This window comes from Oryctolagus cuniculus, chromosome 16, assembly GCF_051225735.1.
Source record: "Oryctolagus cuniculus isolate XC-2025 breed Fujian yellow rabbit chromosome 16, ASM5122573v1, whole genome shotgun sequence".
NCBI lineage: Eukaryota > Metazoa > Chordata > Mammalia > Lagomorpha > Leporidae > Oryctolagus > Oryctolagus cuniculus.
In genome coordinates, this window is record NC_142882.1 from 50,663,703 (window position 1) to 50,683,438 (window position 19,736).

At 51.2% G+C, this 19,736-nt stretch overlaps 1 protein-coding gene across 5 annotated transcripts in view; it reads right to left on the reverse strand.

The window, feature by feature from the left end:
• RAPGEF5 (Rap guanine nucleotide exchange factor 5) overlaps window positions 1-19,736 on the reverse strand; it is a 250,077-nt gene that overhangs the window by 61,940 nt on the left and 168,401 nt on the right. For 4 of the 5 annotated variants that reach the window (XM_089315364.1, XM_051852807.3, XM_089315365.1 and 1 more), the window contains 2 exons: window positions 14,511-14,620; window positions 14,032-14,120 (listed from right to left, as the gene is read on the reverse strand). In XM_089315364.1, coding sequence (XP_089171490.1) covers window positions 14,032-14,120; window positions 14,511-14,620 — 199 coding nt within the window. Of the gene's footprint in view, window positions 1-14,031; window positions 14,153-14,510; window positions 14,621-19,736 lie in introns of all 5 variants that reach the window. The other variant, XM_089315368.1, reaches the window with a different exon arrangement.

Here is a 19,736-nt window from a genome sequence, read left to right on the forward strand (position 1 = left end):
TTGAATCCAGTCGCCCAAAACTCAATCCTGGTCTCCCACACTGGTAGCCCTGGAGCAGTCACCTGCTGCCTCCCAGGGTGTGCATGAGCAGGAATCTGGAATGGGAAGTGTTGGGGAATGTTGGGAGCCCAACCGGCTACTTTTCCCTTATGCCAGACACCTGCCCCAGAAAAGCGCATTTAAGCATTGCCATGCATATTAAATTTATCCTGATCTCAGTACCTTGGGTTTTTAGAACATGCCAAGGAAGACATATCGGCCTCATTTGTCTTTTTTTTTTTCCTTTTGAAAGCACACTTTGCTGTGTATACAAACTCTGCAAACTGCACTGGGACGTGCACACAACGGCAGTCAGTGAAGACACAACTGAGCTCACTGGACTTCTCACACCACAGTCACCAGGGACAATGAAGATGGCTTGCAACGCCTTCAAATTCAGATCCAAGTGCATTGGGATACAAAAGGTCATTTTTTAGGTGTCCAACTTTGGGAAGGAAACACAAAGTTAAGATGAAAAGGTCTTCACTTTGTTTTTTCCCCCTCTGTAACAAGAGTCTCTCACACAATAGATTTCAGGTATCTATAATACCCAAGAGTATAATACATGAGCACAAATGAGACCGGAAGAAAATTTAGGGAAAAAAACAACCAACTTGATCTGAGGACTTCGCAAATTCTTCTTTGTCGTGGGAATATTTAAAACACACTGCAGGGAGACAGCAAGAAGGCAAACAGTGGAAGATAGTCACTTCAAGCTATGCTCATTTGTAGACTAAGCAATGCATGTGATGGGAAACTGCAAACGCTATTTTTCTCGAGTGCCCTAAGCGAAGCTCATTTAAAGGATTAAAAGGTTGAAAAGATACAAAGTTCAGAAAGCAACCTGTAGCCAAGTCTGCAGCACAAGAGGACACAGAATTGCTCTGCAAATTCTTTCCTGTCGCAGGAAATTATGTCACAGTTTGTATGGTGACAAGCTACTCTGGGTGGTTTTGTTGAGTTTTCCACTTTCTCTCCCCTCTTCCTGCTCACATCTGTCGAATTTCATTTCTAGTTCCGAGATTTGGAGGCAGGAGTGCCGGCCACACTGCAGCCTGAAGTACCAGGCAAGAAGCTGTGAAGTGAATGAAAAGAAAGGTTCCGATTGTAGGGCAGGACAGCCTGAGGGCAGATAAGGAGGATGCTGGGAACGGGAGGCCAAGGGTAGGGCAAGGCAGGCTGCAAGGGGGAAGTGAGACACAGCTCAGGAACAGGGACGTGGAAGGCCAAGATTCTCCCACCCAGAGGATACGCCGTGCAGAGGCGTGCTTGTCAGTGACAGCTATCCCGCGACATGATGAAGCCACAATGCGACTGAAGCCCGCTGTGCGAGACGAACATGCCAAGATCACAGCCAGGCGCCGCCAGCCGCGGCCGTCCCCTGTATGATTGTTGGATGTGCACTGTCACCCGCACAAAAGAAACACTCCAGCAGCCCGCATCCCGACGATGTCTGCGGCATTTTCAAAGGCAGAGGAGGACGGGTGAGGATCTCCCTTCAGATCCAGCAACTGCAGCGGTGACAAAGACCTCCGAGACACAGAAACGGAGAGATTTCCCAGCCCCTGACACTCGGTTCAACGCACGTCCAGGTCATTCCAGGGGCTGACGCTCGCATGAAACACCGTGTCGCTGACATCACCAGGGGGTCACCCTCACCACTGACCACCGACCCGGTCTCGCTCCTTGCCACCTGCCATTCCAGAAACGCCTGCTTTGCCTCACACACTTCAACAAGTGTCTGGACATGGACAAAATCACACACGTTCCCACTGAAGCTTAACAGTGGTGTGCTCGGAGAGCCCACGCTGAGATCATTCAGATTCAGAACAGGATATCCTCTTCAAAAGAACAAAGCCCCAGCCATCACTCGACCAAGAAACTGGGCTGCAGATTAGTTCCCCCAAGAATTACAGAGTGGAAAGAGACAGAAATAGTTTTCAATCCTAAAAGGTATATATTAGGGAGGCAGAACATACAGAGAAAATTAAACAAGCTGTTCTCTGATGCAAATTTATTTTTTTTAAAAACAGGAAAAAGTGGGTTTTACTGAGGATTTATTTCAAAAGCTACCTTCATTCCATGTCAAAGAGACAGAATTAAGATTTAAGCCATTATCTTACTCTTATAACCGAGCACTGTAACTAGGATCTCATAATTCTACATAATTCTGTGTGGCTTATCAGATGTGGCCATTAGAATTTGTATTTAAAAACAGTTTAGGGGCTGGCGTTGTGGTGCAGTGGGTTAAGCCATCAGCTCTGATGCTGGCATCCCATACTGGAGTACTGGTTTGAGCCCTGGCTGTTCGGCTTCTGAGCCAGCTTTCAGCTAATGTAACCAGGAAGGCAGCGGAAGATAACCTAAGCACTTGAGCCCCTGCCCCCAACATGGGAGACCAGAATGGAGTTCCTTGCTCCTGGCTTCAGCTTGGCCAGCCCTGGCTGTTGCGGCCACTTGGGGAGTGAATCAGTGGATTGAAGATCTCTACCTGTGTGCATGTGTCTCTCTCTCTAACTCCCTCTCTCTTACTCTCAAGTACATACATATCTTTCTTAAATTAAAAAAAAAAGTATAAATGTATGTATTTTGAGACTCTGAAAATCGACATTCATGTACAAGCTTAGGGCAACTCTCCGCATACCACAGTATAAGTACATACTTTTATTCAAGAGGAAGAGAGAGACAGAAACACATATATAGAGGAGAAGAGAGAGAGAGAGAGAGAGAGAGAGAGAGAGAGAGAGAGAGAGAGAAAAGACAGGCAGAGCTCCTATCCTCTGATTTCCAAAATTAGGAACCTGGGGTCTCAGCCCAGGGCTCCTACATGTGTGGCAGGGACTCAATTTCCTGAACCATCACTTCTGCCCCCCTGTCTATACTGGCCGGAAGTTGGAGTTAGCAGCTGGATCCAGGAATAAAACCCAGGTACTCTTGATGTGGGTATCTTAACCAGCAGGCCAAACACATGTCCCCACATTATTTGATTTTGATCCTATGTTGCTCTCATTAACTAAGGCCTGCGTGGGAGTTGGGATTCTCTCTTTCCTCTCTCATTTTTTTTTTTGATTTATTTATTTATTTGAGAGGCAGATTTATGGGGAGAGGGAGAGAGAGAGAGATGCTCCATCTGCTGGTTTACTCCTCAAATGGCCGCAGCAGCCAGAGCTAAGCTGATGTGAAGCCAGGACCCAGGAGCTTGGGCCATCTTCCACTGCTTTCCCAAGCCATAAGCAGAGAGCTGGATCAAAAGTGGAACAGCCGGGACTCGAACCAGTGCCCAAATGGGATGCCGGCATTGCAGGTGGCAGCTTTACCTGCTATGCCACAGTGCCAGCCCCTGAAATCATTTGTAATATTAAAACTAAAATTTAGTTCCCAAACTACAGCTCAAATGTGGAATAAACATGAAAATGATACAACTAAAACCACACACTGGAGGGCTGCCACTGTGGTGCAGTGGGTCAGGCGAAGGCATGTGCTGCCAGCACCCTGTATCTGAGAGTGGAGTCCCGGCCGCTCCACTTCCAATCCCACACTCAGCTAATGGACCTGGGCAGCCAGTGCAGGATGGCCCAAGTAACTGGTCCCCTGCCACCCAGACGGAGTTCCTGGCTCCTGGCTTTGGCCTGGCCCCCAGACCTGACTGCTGTGGCCATTTAGGGAGTGAAGCAAGCAATGGAAGATCTCTCTGTCTCTCCATTCCTCTTTGTTCTACCTTTCAAAGAAAAAAAACTCTTTAAAAAACCACACATTCCAATGACCCACGCTCATCCCAAATAGGAACTGTTTCCTGAAAATTATGCTGTTGCCCTCCTTATTATATCCTGACCCATTAGACATCTTCTTTTGCCCAATGGATATGCTGTAATGAAAACTTCTACATTTCCATTATTAATCAGTGTATGTTAATGATCTTCTGCATCAGCTTGGTCTCACTCCATTTCACCTTGCTTCATTACCAACAAGGGTATTAATTAACCCACAAGCTACCGACAGTGTAAAAACATCAATCCCCTTGTTATCACACATAATCTTTTTGTCTGAAGGCGGTGTGAACAGATTAACCCAGAAGAAGAACACCTCAAAGGAAATTCACCAGCAAAATCTTCGTCTTAATCATGTCTCAGCGGAACAGTGTGTCAGTTGGAAGTAGGACCTCCCTCTCCCTCTCTGCTTCTCCGTCAACCACTTCTGAAGCACAGAGCTCACCGGAGGCCACCATGCTCACAGCTAGAAGCCAAGAAGCGAGTCTTCGTGCTGGACACAAGATCTAAGTAGATACGGAAGCACCAGATTTGGGGTTTACAGCTTGAACTGAATGGTAGATTATTTTTTACATCAACTTGGCCTTTTATCCACAGTTCTAATCCCTAACAAAAATGATCTTTGGCCTAAGGCTAGGGATGCACCCAGGTGCATTTCCAGTTGCAAGTGTTCACACAATCACTGAGCAAATCAATTAACTTCTCCCTCAGCTTCTAAGTCCATTAAAGGGGGCTCATTACCCTGCACCAGGATCCGTGTCATGGCACGAGGTCTGGAGAAATGAATCTGTGTCTTGAGTAACCTTTGAAGCCAGCCTCTCAGATCTGGAAGGGGCCTCAAATGCCATGTGGTCTAAGGCCACTTCTTTTATAAAGAAGCAAATGGAGAGGAAAATTTCTAGACAATTCTAATGACCTCATCCACAGTTTATAACCTCCCAATGCTTCAGTTATGGTGGTCTAACACACTACCTTCTCCATCTTAGTAATTAGAAACTAAGAGAGCTGCCAAAAACCACAGCAAAGCCAAGCCAAGCACAAGAACTTCAGCACACACGTGATTGAGCAGGGCAGAAACCGCATTCTAACCGGAGCACTGCTGCTGTCGCGTGTCTGCGGCACCGTGCTGGGGATCTTCACTGGCGCGGTCACAGGGGTTCTGAGTCTTCGGGGTATCTAACAGAACACAGCCTTTGCTGAACACTGCCACTCCTCACCACATCTGACCCTCAGCCGTGCCAGCTGGAGTTTGTGCCAATGAATTTACCCTTCCGCTGATTTTTTTTTTATTTGCATGTATGCAAACAAAATTAACCTAATATTTCCAAGTGGCAGCTTCAGACAGCTAAAAAAGACCTCCGGTGCCAGCCTCGTCCAGCTGTGTGAATTGGAAAAAGCTGCTTTCACTATTTGAGGTGGGAAAAGGCTGACATCTTTGTCAAACATCTCCTCTGCTGCAGAGTCGAAGACTTCATCAATAGCAATTTCCCTATGAATACTGCAAATTTCTTTTACTTGCAACAAATCTGCTTCTTCCGGTTCTGAATTCTGGCGGATGACTAGAATTTTCACATTAATGCTGAAAATACTTTAAATGCATTAAAAGAGATTCCCGCTTCTTTAATTTTAAAGACATGTGGGTGTAACTGCCCTACACTAGTGCCTGTAATGATATCATTTAATATATAATATTTTCCTATTTATTTTGTTCATTGTCCGACTCCTTCCCTGAGAAAATCAGCCTCCATGAAACTTGTAATGTTTGGTTTTCAGGGACAGCCCTGGCATTTAAAATGGTTCCTTCACAGCAGGAAGTCTAAGGTATAAATACATATATATGATTTATTTATTATTTTTAAAAAGATTTATTTATTTACTTGAAAGTCAGAGTTAAACAGAGAGAGGAGAGGCAGAGAGAGAGAGAGAGAGGTCTTCCATCATCTGGTTCGTTCCCCAGATGGCCGCAATGGCCACAGGTGGGCTGATCCAAAGCCAGGTGCCAGGAGCTTCCTCCAGGTCTCCCACATGGGTGTAGGGGCCCATGGACTTGGGTCATCTTCCACTGCTTTCCCAGGCCATGGCAGAGAGCTGGATCGGAAGTGGAGCAGCTGGGTCTTGAACCAGTGCCCATATGGGATGCCTGCACTGCAGGCGGAGGCTTTACCTGCTCCAGCACAGTGCCAACCCCTATTTATTTACTTTAAAATTCACAGTTACAGAGAGGGGAGTGCGGGAGAGAGAGAGAAAGAGAAAAAGAGAGAGAGATCTGCCCAAATGGCCAAAACAGCCAGTGCTGGGCCAGGTTGAAATCAGGAGCTTCTTTGAAACCATGTGCATGTGGGAGCCTAAGCACTTGGGCCATCTTGTGTTGCTTTCCCAGGTGCATTAGCAGGGAGATGGATCAGAAGTGGAGCAGCCGTATGGGATGCTGGTGCTGCAGATGGTGATTTAACCCACTGTGCCACAGTGCTGGCACCCACAACGTTATTTTTATCTAGCGTGAAGGAATTACGTTTTTCTAAGGTATTCATTCAGGTGCATGTGGAGACTGAATAACGAAGAATGCACTATTCGATTTATGACAGAGGCAGTGGGGTCAAGGTACAAGTTCAGGAATTGCAGGGGTGACAAGTGTAAGAGAAACGAAGTGGCGCTTTTCATCACAGCAGAAGGAGAGCTGCTACTTCTGTCTTTCCAATAAGCTATTTCTGAATATCCCCAAATGGCTTGGTAATCAAATTCTGCAAATGGATTTTACTAGTAGGTGATAAATCAAAGCCAGCCTTTGGAAATGTTATAGTATAATTTCTCAGTGGAACTTTCAAGGCTTCTCACTGAGCAAGGTTATGTACAAACACAGCATTAGGGACACAAACCAGCTCCTATAGGAGATGCTAGGGTCACAGGCAAGAGGCTCAGCCCACTGTGCCACAGCGCGGGCCCCAGGAAGGAATTCTTGACTCCTGGCTTCAGCTTTGTCCGGCTCTGGTTGTTTCTTTCAGGCATTTGAAGAATGAACCAGTGGACAGGAGATTTGTCTCTCTCCTTCCCTGTCACTCTGCCCATCAATAAATCTTTGGAGCCGGCATTGTAGAGCCGCAGGCTAAGCTGCCCTTTGCAATGCTGGCGTTTCGTATCAGCGTGGTTTGAGTACGGGCTGCTCTCCTTCCAACCCAGCACCTGCTAATGCACCTGAGAAGGCAGTGGAAGTCTGGCCATGTAGTTGGGCCCCTACCACCCACATTGGAGACCCAGATGGAATTCCTGACTCCTGGCTTCAGCTGGGCCCAGACCTGGTGTTTGTGGCCACTTGAGGAGTGAACCAGTGGATGGAAGATCTTCCTCTCTGCTACTCTGCCTTTCAAATAAATAATAATTTTTTTAAGGGAAAGGCGGCAGATCCCTCTGAGTCACTGTTTCAGGGATGAAAGCCGCCGCAGAGATCATGTGTGACTTAAGTTCTCAGGCTGTTTATTAACGCGGCCCAGGGTTAGAGGCTCGTCTCCCTTCCCTGCTTCTGGGCATCAGCTGCTCCCTTAAAACCTCATTCCCCACAGAAGCCATCATCCTGCGCTGGCAGTCCTCAGAGCCCGGAGAGCCTTGTAGTGCAGCGGCTCCCCGGCCAGAAGCCAGGTGGGCTGTGTTCTCTGCACCCTCAGCTCTTCAGTGCTAAGGGTTGAGACACCAAACAGCTGTGGGCCTCGCGCTTCTTCCTGCCCTCTGATTTTGTCCTTTTCTGTGTGGGTCTGGGACTTCTGAACTTCGTGCATCGTAGCTGCAGGGCAGGCGCCAGCGGCCCCAAGGCTGGAGGTTAGCTCTGGAGAGGGGTTGGCAGGGGGAGGTGGAGGAAAGCAGGAACGATGCCCTTGGCTCTCAGAAGCCTGCCACGGGTCTCTAATAACTGGAGGTGCAGGGTGGGCGACTGGCATAGAGGTTAAGATACCACTTGGGCTGCCTGCATCCTAAGACGTGCCTGGGTCTGAGCGATTGCAGTTTCTTGCTAATACACACCCAGGGAAGTAGCAGGTGATGGCTCAGGTCCTGAGGTCCCTGCCACCCACATGGGAGACCCAGATGGAGTTCCTGGCTCCTGGCTTCGGCCTGTCCACACCCGGTTGTTGAGGGAATGCGGGGGAATGAACCAGTGGATGAGAGATTTTTTTTTTTTTTTTGACAGGCAGAGTGGACAGTGGGAGAGAGAGACAGAGAGAAAGGTCTTCCTTTTGCCGTTGGTTCACCCTCCAATGGCCGCCACGGCCGGCACACCGCGCTGATCTGATAGCAGGAGCCAGGTACTTCTCCTGGTCTCCCATGGGGTGCAGGGCCCAAGCACTTGGCCCATCCTCTACTGCACTCCCTGGCCACAGCAGAGAGCTGGCCTGGAAGAGGGGCAACCGGGACAGAATCCGGCGCCCCGACCAGGACTAGAACCCGGTGTGCCGGCGCCACAAGGCAGAGGATTAGCCTAGTGAGCTGCGGTGCCGGCGAGAGATTTCTTTCTCTCTCTCTCATTCTCTGTATGTGTGTATATATTTGTCTCTCTCTCAAAAGAAAAGAAAGAAATTAATGGAAGTGAGACAAAGTGCTATTTCCAAGGCTTTCAAACTTCACTGCTCATTAGCCTCACCTGGGGAGCTGTTAAAGCACGTATGGCTTAGACTGCAGCTCCACTCAGTAGCATCAGAAGTCTCTGGGCATTGGTATGGTTTGTAAGGGCCTCAGGGAATGGTAATGTGCAACCACAGATGAGCTACCCTGCTCCACTTGTTATATGGCATTGCAGAAACCATAGATATTTAAAAGATAATCACAAAATCATGGAAAGACTTAGCAGTATCTAAAGATTTCTCTACCTACCCTCAAAAGTTTAGTCCTGTCAAGGTCATGTTGCTACGGGGATATTATGGTCTGGAAATCTGGAACTGAGACGTGCCTCACGCTGAACCAGAAAAACCCTGAGAGACAAGGGAATCATGGAAGGTGCCCACTGCCCTGTCTTCTATCTTTTCAAGGATCGCAAGTAAAGCATTCTTAATTTTCCTCCACAAAACTCATGTGTCAGGAGTTCTTATCAGCGGGCTGCTGGCAATGGAAGAGACAAAAACAGTGAACAGAAGGTGACGTGTGTATGGGGCCCGCTCTGGCTTCGCTGTGGTTCTGTCAGAGCAGTGCTGCTGTAACACAGAGCAGGCACTTGCACAGAAGTTGTGCCTCTTCACAACCGAGACTCACGACCTCAATCACACGCTGCACCTGCTACGAGATGCTGGGCGCAAAGCACCAACGCTGGGAGGTGGTAACAGACTACCCTGAATGATAGATAACCTCATAGAATAAAAAAAAAAAAAAAAAAAAAGGCAGCCATACCTTCAAGAAATCAGGTCAGGTCTAATGAGAATCGTCTGGGAGGTGTAACCTATTCCTACAATCCTATTCTCTCCAGCTTGTTTTTCCTGGAAATCTGTAATCCTAAGGGCATTTTTTTTCCAAATGATGAACAAAGAATAAGGAAATGGAAAATAATGCATTTCCTCTTTTGTTTTCCCTATGGTGGGCCTGTCATATCACAGATGCGAAGGAAAAAATCAGCAAGATTTGTCTCTATAAAAATCCATCTGCTACACAGTCACCCCCTGGCTTTGAAACAGAAATCATGATTCCCAGCAGAAGTATCTGCGAGCAAAACCCACTTTGATTTCTCTCTGGGGAAGGGGGGAGTTAACCAGAGCAGCACACACTGCAGCTCACAGCACAGCGCAGGGCTGGCTGCGCCCCTGGCCCCTCCACTCACAACTCTCGGCTGCTTCCTTGTGGTTTTTTTGTCACTCTCCTGAATGACCAGCGGTGTCTGCCCTATTTCTGGGACCATGAAAGGGGGAGCTGCCGAAATGGCTAGGTTTTTCTCGAACATTGCAGGAGCTTTCAAGTCAGAACCTGAGCCTCAGAAGGGAAATCTTCCAGTACAGTCTCCATCACTTTCCAGGTTCACGAATAAGCACCCAGCGACCAGACTCCAGTTCTCCCTCCTCCGACAATGAAGAGCGGTGCAAAGGAAGAGATGCTGAAAAACTTATGGGACCACACATTTCATCACCGCTTGCTCTTTTGGGGGAGTGCTCTGGCTAATGTGGTAAACAGATGGGGGTGGTTATAAAGTAATGAGGATTTCAAAGCTGGACCGTAACGCCTGGTTGGTGCACTTGTTCTCTATCAGTATTTCCCATTTGTATGCTTTTTAAGAGTTAAAAAAATTCATTTATTCAATGCCACAGATGTCATTGGACAATTCCTTGTGCCTAGTACTACCAGGGAGAAAAAATATGAACACTGAGGATTATGAAAATAAGTAATGGTGGGGCCAGTGCTGTGGCGCAGCTGGTTAATGCCCTGGCCTGAAGCGCTGGCATCCCATATTGGTGCTGGTTCTAGTCCCGACTGCTCCACTTCGATCCAGCTCTCTGCTATGGCCTGGGAGAGCAGTAGAAGATGGCCCAAGTCATTGGGCCCCCGCACCCACATGGGAGACCTAGAGGAAGCTCCTGGCTCCTGGCTTCAGATTGGCGCAGCTACAACCATTGCAGCCATCTGGGGAGTGAACCAGCGGGTGGAGGACCTCTCTCTGTCTCTACCTCTCTCTGTAATTCTTTCAAATAAATAAAATAAAACTTAAAAAAAAAAGAAAATAAGTAATGGTAAGTGTGCATGTATGAAAATGATTTAGGTAAACATTACTGGTTGCATGCAAACATCTTTAACTCATCTTTGCATCCAAAACTCAGCTTGATTTGGTAACAGGACACTGTATGAACTGTTTGGTTGTTTGTTACTCTACTCTAATATGTATTTATCTTTATTTGAAAGGCAGATGAGACAGATTTCTCATCTGCTTGTCCACTTGCCAAATGCCCACAACAGCCAGGACTGGGCCAGGCTGAAGTCAGGAGCCAGGAGCTCAATCTGGATGTCTCCATGTGGGTAGCAGGGACCCAAGAACTTGAGCCATCACCTGCTGCACTAGCGGGAAGCTGGAATCAGGGGCAGAGGTGGAATTCAAATTCGAACACTCCTATACAGGGTGGGACATCCCAAGTAGCATCTCAGCCCCCATGCCCAATGCCTGGCCCTCTCTTGCACTCTGGATTTGAGGAGCAACAGAAATGCCCTGGCATTCTCTCCTTGGCCACTCAGTACAGTGACCTTTTCCCACTGCTATGTGAACATCCATTAGCAACCCCACCAGCCTGTCCTGTGTGCTGGGGTGCGGGTTGGTGCAGCAGCTAAGGTGCTGCTTGGGACCCCCACGGCCCATGGTGGAGTGGCCGAGTTTGAGTCCCATCTCCGCTTCTGATTCCAGCTTCCTGCTGAAGTGCACCCCAGCAGGGCCCCCGCCATCCCTACGGGAGACCTGGATGGAGTTCCTAGTTCCTGGCTTTGGCCTGGACTCATTCCCAGCTGTCGTGGGCACTTGGGGGAGGGAAGCAACAAGAGTTCTGTCTCCGCCTTTCAAATAAAAGGAGAACAAATGAATGTATTAAAAATCAAACAAGAAGGCCTCTGTTGGGCCCTGCATCTATGTTTTCACAACTAAGTGACCTCTGTGGGACAGGGATGGGCAATTCCTCACATCTCTCTCCTGGTCACCTTCCCAGCGTCCCTGGGGCACGGGAGCACAGGAAGGTGAGGATGCAGAACAGGCTCACCCCAGCTGCTGGGGCCACGGCTCGGCTCTCCTCCCTTGTACCCCGTCTCCTCCTTGCCCCCGGGGCATCATGGAGGTCCACCATATGGCTCGACCCGGCCCCATCTGGCGCCATCTCCCTCAAAGGGGAGCTCAAGAACATAAAACCGCCGCTGCTGACTTTTATTGCGGCCCCTTCTCATTTCCCTCCATCTGTCTTCCATATGGTTTGTGCAACTCTATCAGGCTCTCGTGCACCCGGGCTCTGCCAGCCGGATCGAGACAGAGACCGAGAAGTCACCTGTGTCAGGGAAGAGAGGCTCAATGATCTAAACATCTCATTCGTCCAGTGTTCAAACCCCTTTCTCTTGAACTTGAACACAAAATGGACTTTATATTTAGTAGATTTCTTTTTATCGTCAAAACCACCTGGTGGCTTTTCTGCTGTATTTTCTCCAAGCGCAGTGCTTGAAGTGTTGACAAAGTACCTGGGACTTCCACTTGGGCGTCCCTATTATAATACTGTCTCTAAAGCTTTTGACTTTTCCTATTTCAAAAAATTCTTCTTTGACGGAAGGAAAAGTTGGTTCTATGTCTCTGCTTTCAAATGTCTCTGCAAAACTCTGAGGTTTCATGCGTGGTCGTCCCCACACACTTCAAGGAAATGAGCTAGCTCGTGGAATCAGGTGGGGCTGACCCCTCCTGCCCTGACCCAGGCTGATGCCCTCAGGTCAAGTCCCTGAGCCCTGGTCCTTTTTCTGCTCTGCGGCTGACCCTGGGGCTGCCATCATCGGGAAGACAGCAGGCATGACACTCAGTAGCCCGTGCTTAGCCGCTATCCTATCCGGTGGCGTTAGTGACAGTACTGGGGAGATTTGTCAGTCCCAGCAGGAAGTAGAGGGAACTTGATAATGAGCACTGGGGCCATTTTTTCGCAAAAGTAAAGGGAACACAAACTAATGTCAGTTAGAAAAACAGAGTTGGGGGGCGGGGCGGATCCAGCTAGGTCTTGTTAAGGCTTTAATCATTGCTTTGCTTCTTAGTATGACCTACATTCAAAGTCGTGTATTAGAGAGAAGCTGAGGGTCATCAACAAGGAGAAAGCCACATGTCAGGTGGCTCTCCATGACAAAGAGCTTGCCGGTATTCTAGCAAAGGCCTGTGTAAAGGCAGCCTGGCCAGGGGACCTGGAAATCACATGCAGTTCCATGATTGCACCTGATGAAGCAGAACATGTGAACTGGCCGCAAGGGCATGGAACATACAGACACAAAAACAGCCTATACCTCGAGAATCCATTTGTCTTGTAGCTTTTCGTAAAAATGACAATGATTTTCCTCCCCTTCCAAACCAAAAAAAAAAAAATATGAAAAATAAAGCATGCAGGTATTTCAAAAAGTTCATGGGAGACGCATATCATGGGGAAAAAAACCACACACGGAGGTCAACATTTTCTGTGCCAAAAGCAATTTATCTTCTTAGTGCCATTTCTCCAGGAACTTGCCAAAGTTCCCTTGGATTTGCTTGGATTCTGAGATCAGACAATAACATGACCTTAGGGAACACCCCTGGGTCATTCTGCTCCTGTTTTTAGCCCACTCCCATAGGCACACCTTGCTGTGTTTCTCTCACTGGCCTTCCTCTGAGGTTCGGGACAGAACTACCAGGCCGCGGGAAACTCTCGCTCCAACCTGCCCTGTGCTTTCACTAACCCTCCCGCCCTGCCAACAGCCCGAGGGCTCTGCACCAGTGCAATCCACCACTGCCTTTTCTTGATGCAAGCAACACCCTGCACAGCGCAGGTCATCAGAGGGGCCAGCACAGCTGCAAAAAAGCGCATTTCATTGAGCTGCAAACGCCATGCTCCCAGTCCAGGCCTATTCACTGAAATAATCGCTCCAGGCTGCAGCCAATTACAGATTCTGGTTAAGAGACTCTAGGAGCCTCCCTTCTGTGCTATGGCTAAGTCGTTTCGTCAACAGAACGGCAACGCTTCCTAGAAGGGCATGGGTGGGCAAGCTGAAAGGGTATTTTGCGCTGGGGTTAAGCAGAAAGGACAGGAAAGCTGATCACTTAAGGCCTCAGTGAATCAGTGCGTGGTCTGCAGAGCTGCGACCCTCACCCTGGCTCTGAGCAGCCAGCCTGCAGAGCACTTAGAGAACGGCAGAAGTTGAGGTTCAGCCTGCAGCTGCCTTCATTGTTGACGTCTGGACCAGGAGACGCGCGGGCCCCCAGCCCCACACTCCCTCCAACCAGGTGGACGCCCCGGGCCCCAAGTCCCTGGCATTTCTTTCCCGTGCGCACCGGCGATGGAACGCTGGCCGCCTGCCAGCTGCCTGTAGGTGACATTGGGGGAAACACCACCACGGGAGAAGCAGGAACATCTGCCTGGCAGGCGTTTTTTTGGTACATACTTCTCCGGTAGCCGGCTGGGGCTGGACACGCGTCCGTGGACCGGATGGGGACGGGAGGCAGGAGGAGTGTGCCGGGTCCCCCTCGCCAGCCTCGCCCCCCTTGGTGGGGGGTGTCACCGCGCCATGGCCTTACCTGTTTCTTTGTCCTGGACCTCTTCCAGGTGCAGGTCGTTCAGAAGGTGCTCCAGAATCTTCTCCGGGGTCCCGGACACCACCACGTATCTGTCGGAGAGCAGGGAGTCCACTGAGTCCTCCTCGGCGGAGGACTGCGAGCGGCTGCTCCACCCGTCGTCGTCATCCTCCTCGTCGATGTATTTGAAGTAAGGCACATCGAAGGTGGGCAGGGGCGGCGCGCGCTCCTCCTTGCGCGGCAGCCGCGGGTCACACACCCTCAGCCGGGAGCTGCCCATGGCGCACGGGCGCTAACAAAGGCATCCCCTAAGCGCTCGCAGCCCGCGCGCCGCGCGCCCGTGCTCTCGCGGCGAACGGCGCGCGTCTGGCTGCGGGGAGCCCTGCAGTCAGCCAGAGCGCCGGGGAGGCGGGGAGGAGAGCCAGGGAGGCGGGCAGACGAGGCGGCGCGGGCTGGGGCCGGGGGGCGCGGGCAAAGCTCACCTCCAATCGCCGTCGGCCGCGGGGGCTGGGCCGCCGCCCCTCACTCTCCTCAGCACCAGGACGTCCCGCTCCTGCTCTCGCACCTGCACCGTAGTCACCTCCTCGTCTTGCTTTGATGGTGGATGGGGGAAGGAGAGAGGGAGAGGAGATTAAGAACGGGGGGGAAAGGGGGAGGGGAGGAAACCCCCAAAGCCGACCCCCAGGAGCTCGCTGAAGCTGCAGCGCGGCGTTCCCTGGAGCTGTTTCCCCGACCCCGCACCCCTTCTTTAGAGGTTCAGAATAAACGCGGAGCCCGGTTAAGAGTCCACGGTGCAGCAGCCGGACCCAAAGCACAGAGGGTCAGAAATACAGCAAATAGAAAATACAGGGCGGGGTGGGGGGAGGGGTGGCATTATAAGAGTTGGTGTTTAAAACTATCTGAACCACTGCAATGAGAGAATGCATCGTGCTGCCTTCTTTCACCTGGCTGACGTTCAGGAAACACTACCGGAATGGGGAAAGCACTTTTAAACCTTCCACTATTGAAATACGGGAGTCCTTGTTGCTTTCACGAGAAACCGTATTCCACGGCTACAGCAGGTGCACAGCACACTCAGTGGCTACCCAGCCTGACTTTAAGAGGGAGGCAGAAAACTACCCCTTCCATCAAGCAGGGTGGTCACTCACTTGCGCTGCTAGAAAGAAGGCAAGCAGAAAGTGATCCCCTGTCAAAATCTCATAGAGGCGTCCGGGGTGAGGGCTCTCTGCCTGTCTCCACCCCAGCCCCTTTGTAAAAAGGAGAGAAGGCTGAACCATCACTCATTTCTGCACACACAGCTTCCCGGCTGGGACCAGCGTGCTGTGCTGACGTGGCCCTGTCACAGAGGATGCTCCCTGCTGACCCGGCCGACCGTGAGTGAGGAACTCTCTCTCGCAGGGGGTTCCGGGTGTGATTCTCCCCAGTGCAGCACCCAGGAAGCAGAAGGTAGCCCCTCCCACCCCGGTGGGGGAGAACCCAGGATGCACCTAAGGACACTGCATTTCTGGTGATGTGAGCAGGAGGAGGTGACAGCAAGCAGGTTTCACCTCTCTTCACACGTTCCTGCTGCTACTGACAGCAAATCGCACCTCTAATTAGGTACAGACATTAAGGAGAAAGGCTGAGGGTCTCCCACAGGGGAACAGGTACCTGATCCAGTAGGGCAATCAGGGATGAATACGGGTTTTGTTCACCTTTCCTAAGAGTGGGAAGGCACTGATCTCGCCTTAACTGCTCACCAAATCCATGACCACATTCAACTCCTGGTGTACCGACCCCTCACTTTCTTGGTCACTTAGGTCCTCCAAGATTTTCTCAAGAAATCTAAAAGTACTGGCCGTTCTACACAGCAATGTAATTTCATGATCATTGTTTTCTGATCTTTGAGCGGCAAATGATGCTAGGACGCAAAGCTGTGTTACTACGTCTCGGCAAGGTCAGACGCATAAGTTACTGTGGCGATTAATGCTGGGTATTCACTGTGAGTTCTCCCAGAGGATGGCTGCCTGGCTCCCAGAACGGGAACACCAATGTGTAATCGCCACTTCTCATTTCTCCTACGGGGCTCTTTTGTTATCCAGGTGGCTGAAGGGGAATAGGTGGGCCAGAAAGAGGGCAGATACTGAACCCCTTTCCTTCCCCCCCCCCCCCGAAAACAGGCGTACCGACACGTCCAGACACAAACACACAAATTGTCCTGAAAGGATGCAAGTCTGTCCCTGGCCGACATGCATTTCGCAGGAGCCCGCTGTCGTGCTGAAGTGCATTCCGCACTCCATGCGTGCGTGATGTACGGTGTGATTAACTTCCCCGGGCCACACACATACATATGCATGGGCAGGGCTTCTCTCACGTCTGCCTGAGAGGCGATACGCGGCTGTGCCCCCGGCAGGCACACTCCACTGGGCAGGCAGGCGAATGCCTGGGCCTCGCTGATATACTATCAATAGCATCTATGTCGCTGGGATCGCATTTCCATTTGGAAAAGCTGTTAGGAAGAAAAGGCAGAAAAATCCATGTCCAGAGGGAGAGGCACGTTATCTGAGACTGCCATGAAATCCTCCTCCTCCTATTTAGGATATCTGGCTCTCAAGGAGGACAGAGAGATGAATGCTGCCTGACCTGCTCGCTCATCAGAGCGTTAGCCTGGTTCAGAGTGAAAGTATGCATAGCAGGTGAAGCTGCTGTCTGCAGTGCAGGCATCCCATTTGGGTGTAGGTTCGAGTCCCAGCTGCTCCACTTCCATTCCAGCTCCCTGCTAACGTGCCTGGGAAAGCAGCAGAGGGTGGCTCAAGTCCTTGGACCCCTGCACCCCCATGTGGGAGACCTGGAAGAAGCTCCTGGCTCCTGGCTTTGGCCTGGCCCAGCTCTGGCTGTTGTAGCCATCTGGGGAGTGAACCAGCGGGTGGAAGATCTCTCTGCCTCTCCCTTTCTCTCTGTAATTCAGCCTTTCAAATAGATAAATCCTTTTGAAAAAATGATTTGCAGGTGTCTTGCACACATTCACGGTCCTAGGACTGTGGGAAGGAGGCCCACATGAAGAGACTGCAGGAGGTGATGGTGTGGGGGGAAGGGAGGGAGCTGGAGGGTGTCTGTCTGGCCAGGGCAAGGAGGCAGGGAGAGACAAGTGATGAATGGGCATCTTGGAGGTGCTGGGGACCACCTCCCACCTGAGCTGGCACAGGCAGGTCGGGGAGGAGAGGAGCAAGAGAAGAGGAGCCTGGGTTTTCCTCCCAGGTTTGCACTCCCAGCTCCTATAACCCAGTGATTTCCTGAGTGAGTAGCTCCACAGGACGGTCCTTTGTTAAAATATCAGGCCTGAGGTCCTGGGCTCCCCGCGCAGCAGTGACAACGCCAGAGCCCTAACAGGTGAAAGGCAGTCTTTTGTGATTTACAAGCAGCCCCATCAGCCTTCAGAATTTATGTTAATTAGGTGATTTTTCTGTAAAGTCCCGGGTTTGCCCCAGGATAGGGGGGGACTGGTTGCCAGGGGAACCGCCCAGGTGCTCCTAGGGCTGGAATGCAGTGGGGGAGGGGCTGGAGGGTTGCCAGTGGCCAATGGTTTAATCTAGGGACCCACATCCTGGAGCTTCCAGAGAAACCCAAAAGGATTGGGTCCAAGGGGCTCCCGGCAAGGTGAGTGAGGACAGATCTCCTGGCCAGAGGACAGGTGCAAGCAGCTCCACAGAGACAGAAACTCCCACGCCCAGGCCCCTTCCAGACCTCCTCTGGATCTCTTCATCTGGCTTCCGCTGTGTCCTTTAAAATGTCCTTTCTCAGAAACTGGGAAATCTAAGTCAACAGTTCCCCAAGTTTGTGAGCTGTTCTAGCACATTAATCAAACCCAAGGCCCTCTGCTTCACAGCCCGCGGGTCAGAAGTGCAGGTAAAACCACCAGGAGCTTGCAGTGGGCATCGAGGTGGGAGGCAGCCTTGTGGGGCAGAGCCCTGATTCCAAGGGGTCTGCTTCAGTCTCCAGGTAGACAGGGTGGGAGGAGGACACGCAGGCAGTGCATCCACAAAAGGAGCACGCCCCCGCCCCCACCCCACCCCCCCAACGTGCATCCACAGGCATGGGTGCTTGAGTGAGAACAGGAAACAACCAAAACACTTGGGGTTTTTGCCACTGTGTATTCAGCCCTGGGGGCTGGTCTGGCACTCAACTGGGTTTCCGCACGCTCCTGCAGAAAGTCACCAGCAGACAAGGCCACTCTGCGGCCACAGTGGAACAAGACAAAAACTCATCCTCTCGGTGTCCACGGCTGAACGTGAATAGGGTCCAGCACACAGGACACTGGGGCCCGGGTGACACGAGTGACGGCAGCTCCTTTCCCAGTGTCAGCAGTGGCTCTGCTCAACATCTGCTCTCCCGGTAGAGAAGACCTGTTAAGACGGCCAGTCCTAGACTTAGCCCATCCCCAAGCAAGCTCCTGCCTACCAAAGCCCTTCCCAAGATCCCCACACACAAACCCACGTCTCCCATGTCCTTTCTTCTTCCTGTTTTGAAAATGATTTCAAAGGCAGAGTGACAGAGAGAGAAAGACAGAGAGAGAGAGAGAGAGAGAGAGAGATCTTCCATTCTCTGGTTCACTGTCCAAATGCCCACAACAGCCAGGGCTGGGCCAGGCCAAACCTAGGAGCCAGAGCCAAGAATTCCATCAGGGTCTCCCACATGGGTGGCAGGGGCCCAAGCACTTGAGCCCTCATCTGCTGCCTCCCAGGCGCAGTAGCAGGGAGCTAGATTAGAAACAGAGTAGCAGGCAGTAGCAGGGAGCTGGATTAGAAACAGTAGCAGGGACTTGAACTAGCACTTCCATGTGGGATGCCGCTGTCCCTAGCTGTGGCTTAACCTACTGAAGCACAACACCCTCCCCCAGCTCCTTTTCTATGTCATCCCCTTCCCCTCCTGCACTGCCCCTCTGTCCCCATGGGGGCAGGCATCTCTCGGGACAGCAGGCAAGAAACCCAACTCGCTCTCTTGTGGGTATGTTCCTGGTGGGCACTGCCAAGAGGCATGAGATTCTGAGCTGCCAGAGGGGTGGAGTCCAGGATCAAACGCATCCCTATGTCAGGGTGAGGGCAGTCCTGCCCCGAACTTCCTGCCAGTGTCAGTGGGGAACATGGCTCAGCAGAGGGTAATGTCAGAAGATACAGCCACTGCGGCATGTGGGAGAGGAGGAGGTTGTGGAGGGAGAGGGGGAGGGATGAGCTGAGCAAGTGAGAGGAGCTCTCAGGACAGTGGGGAAAGGGGCTCCATCAGTGCCACCCAGACAGCCAGTGAGGTGTGGATGCAACCTCAGGTCTCTGCCCATGGTGCTGAACCCCAGTGTGGACACCTCAGGGAGACGGCTCCCCTCTTCCCAAAACACACTTTAGCCCCAAATCTGCAGAAACCACTCCTTGTGCCTCCTCTCTTGAAGGATGAGTAGGAATAAGAAACTCCAGAAACAGACGAAATGGATTCATGGCTTAGCCCGGGGGACAGGGCTTGCAGGAGGGAGCACAGGAATGCACTGGGGTCCTCAGCTGCATGCAGGGGAGGAGGAGTGATCATGGGGTGAGTGCTCACAGAATCCCAGCGCCCTCTGAGCACAGCCCGACAAGAGCATGAAGACAGAGGAGGGAGGAGGGCTCCCAGGTCTCCCTGCACTTTGTGTGGCAAAGCTGTTTGGCCATGCTGCTATCGGGTCTGTGAATTCCGAATGCACA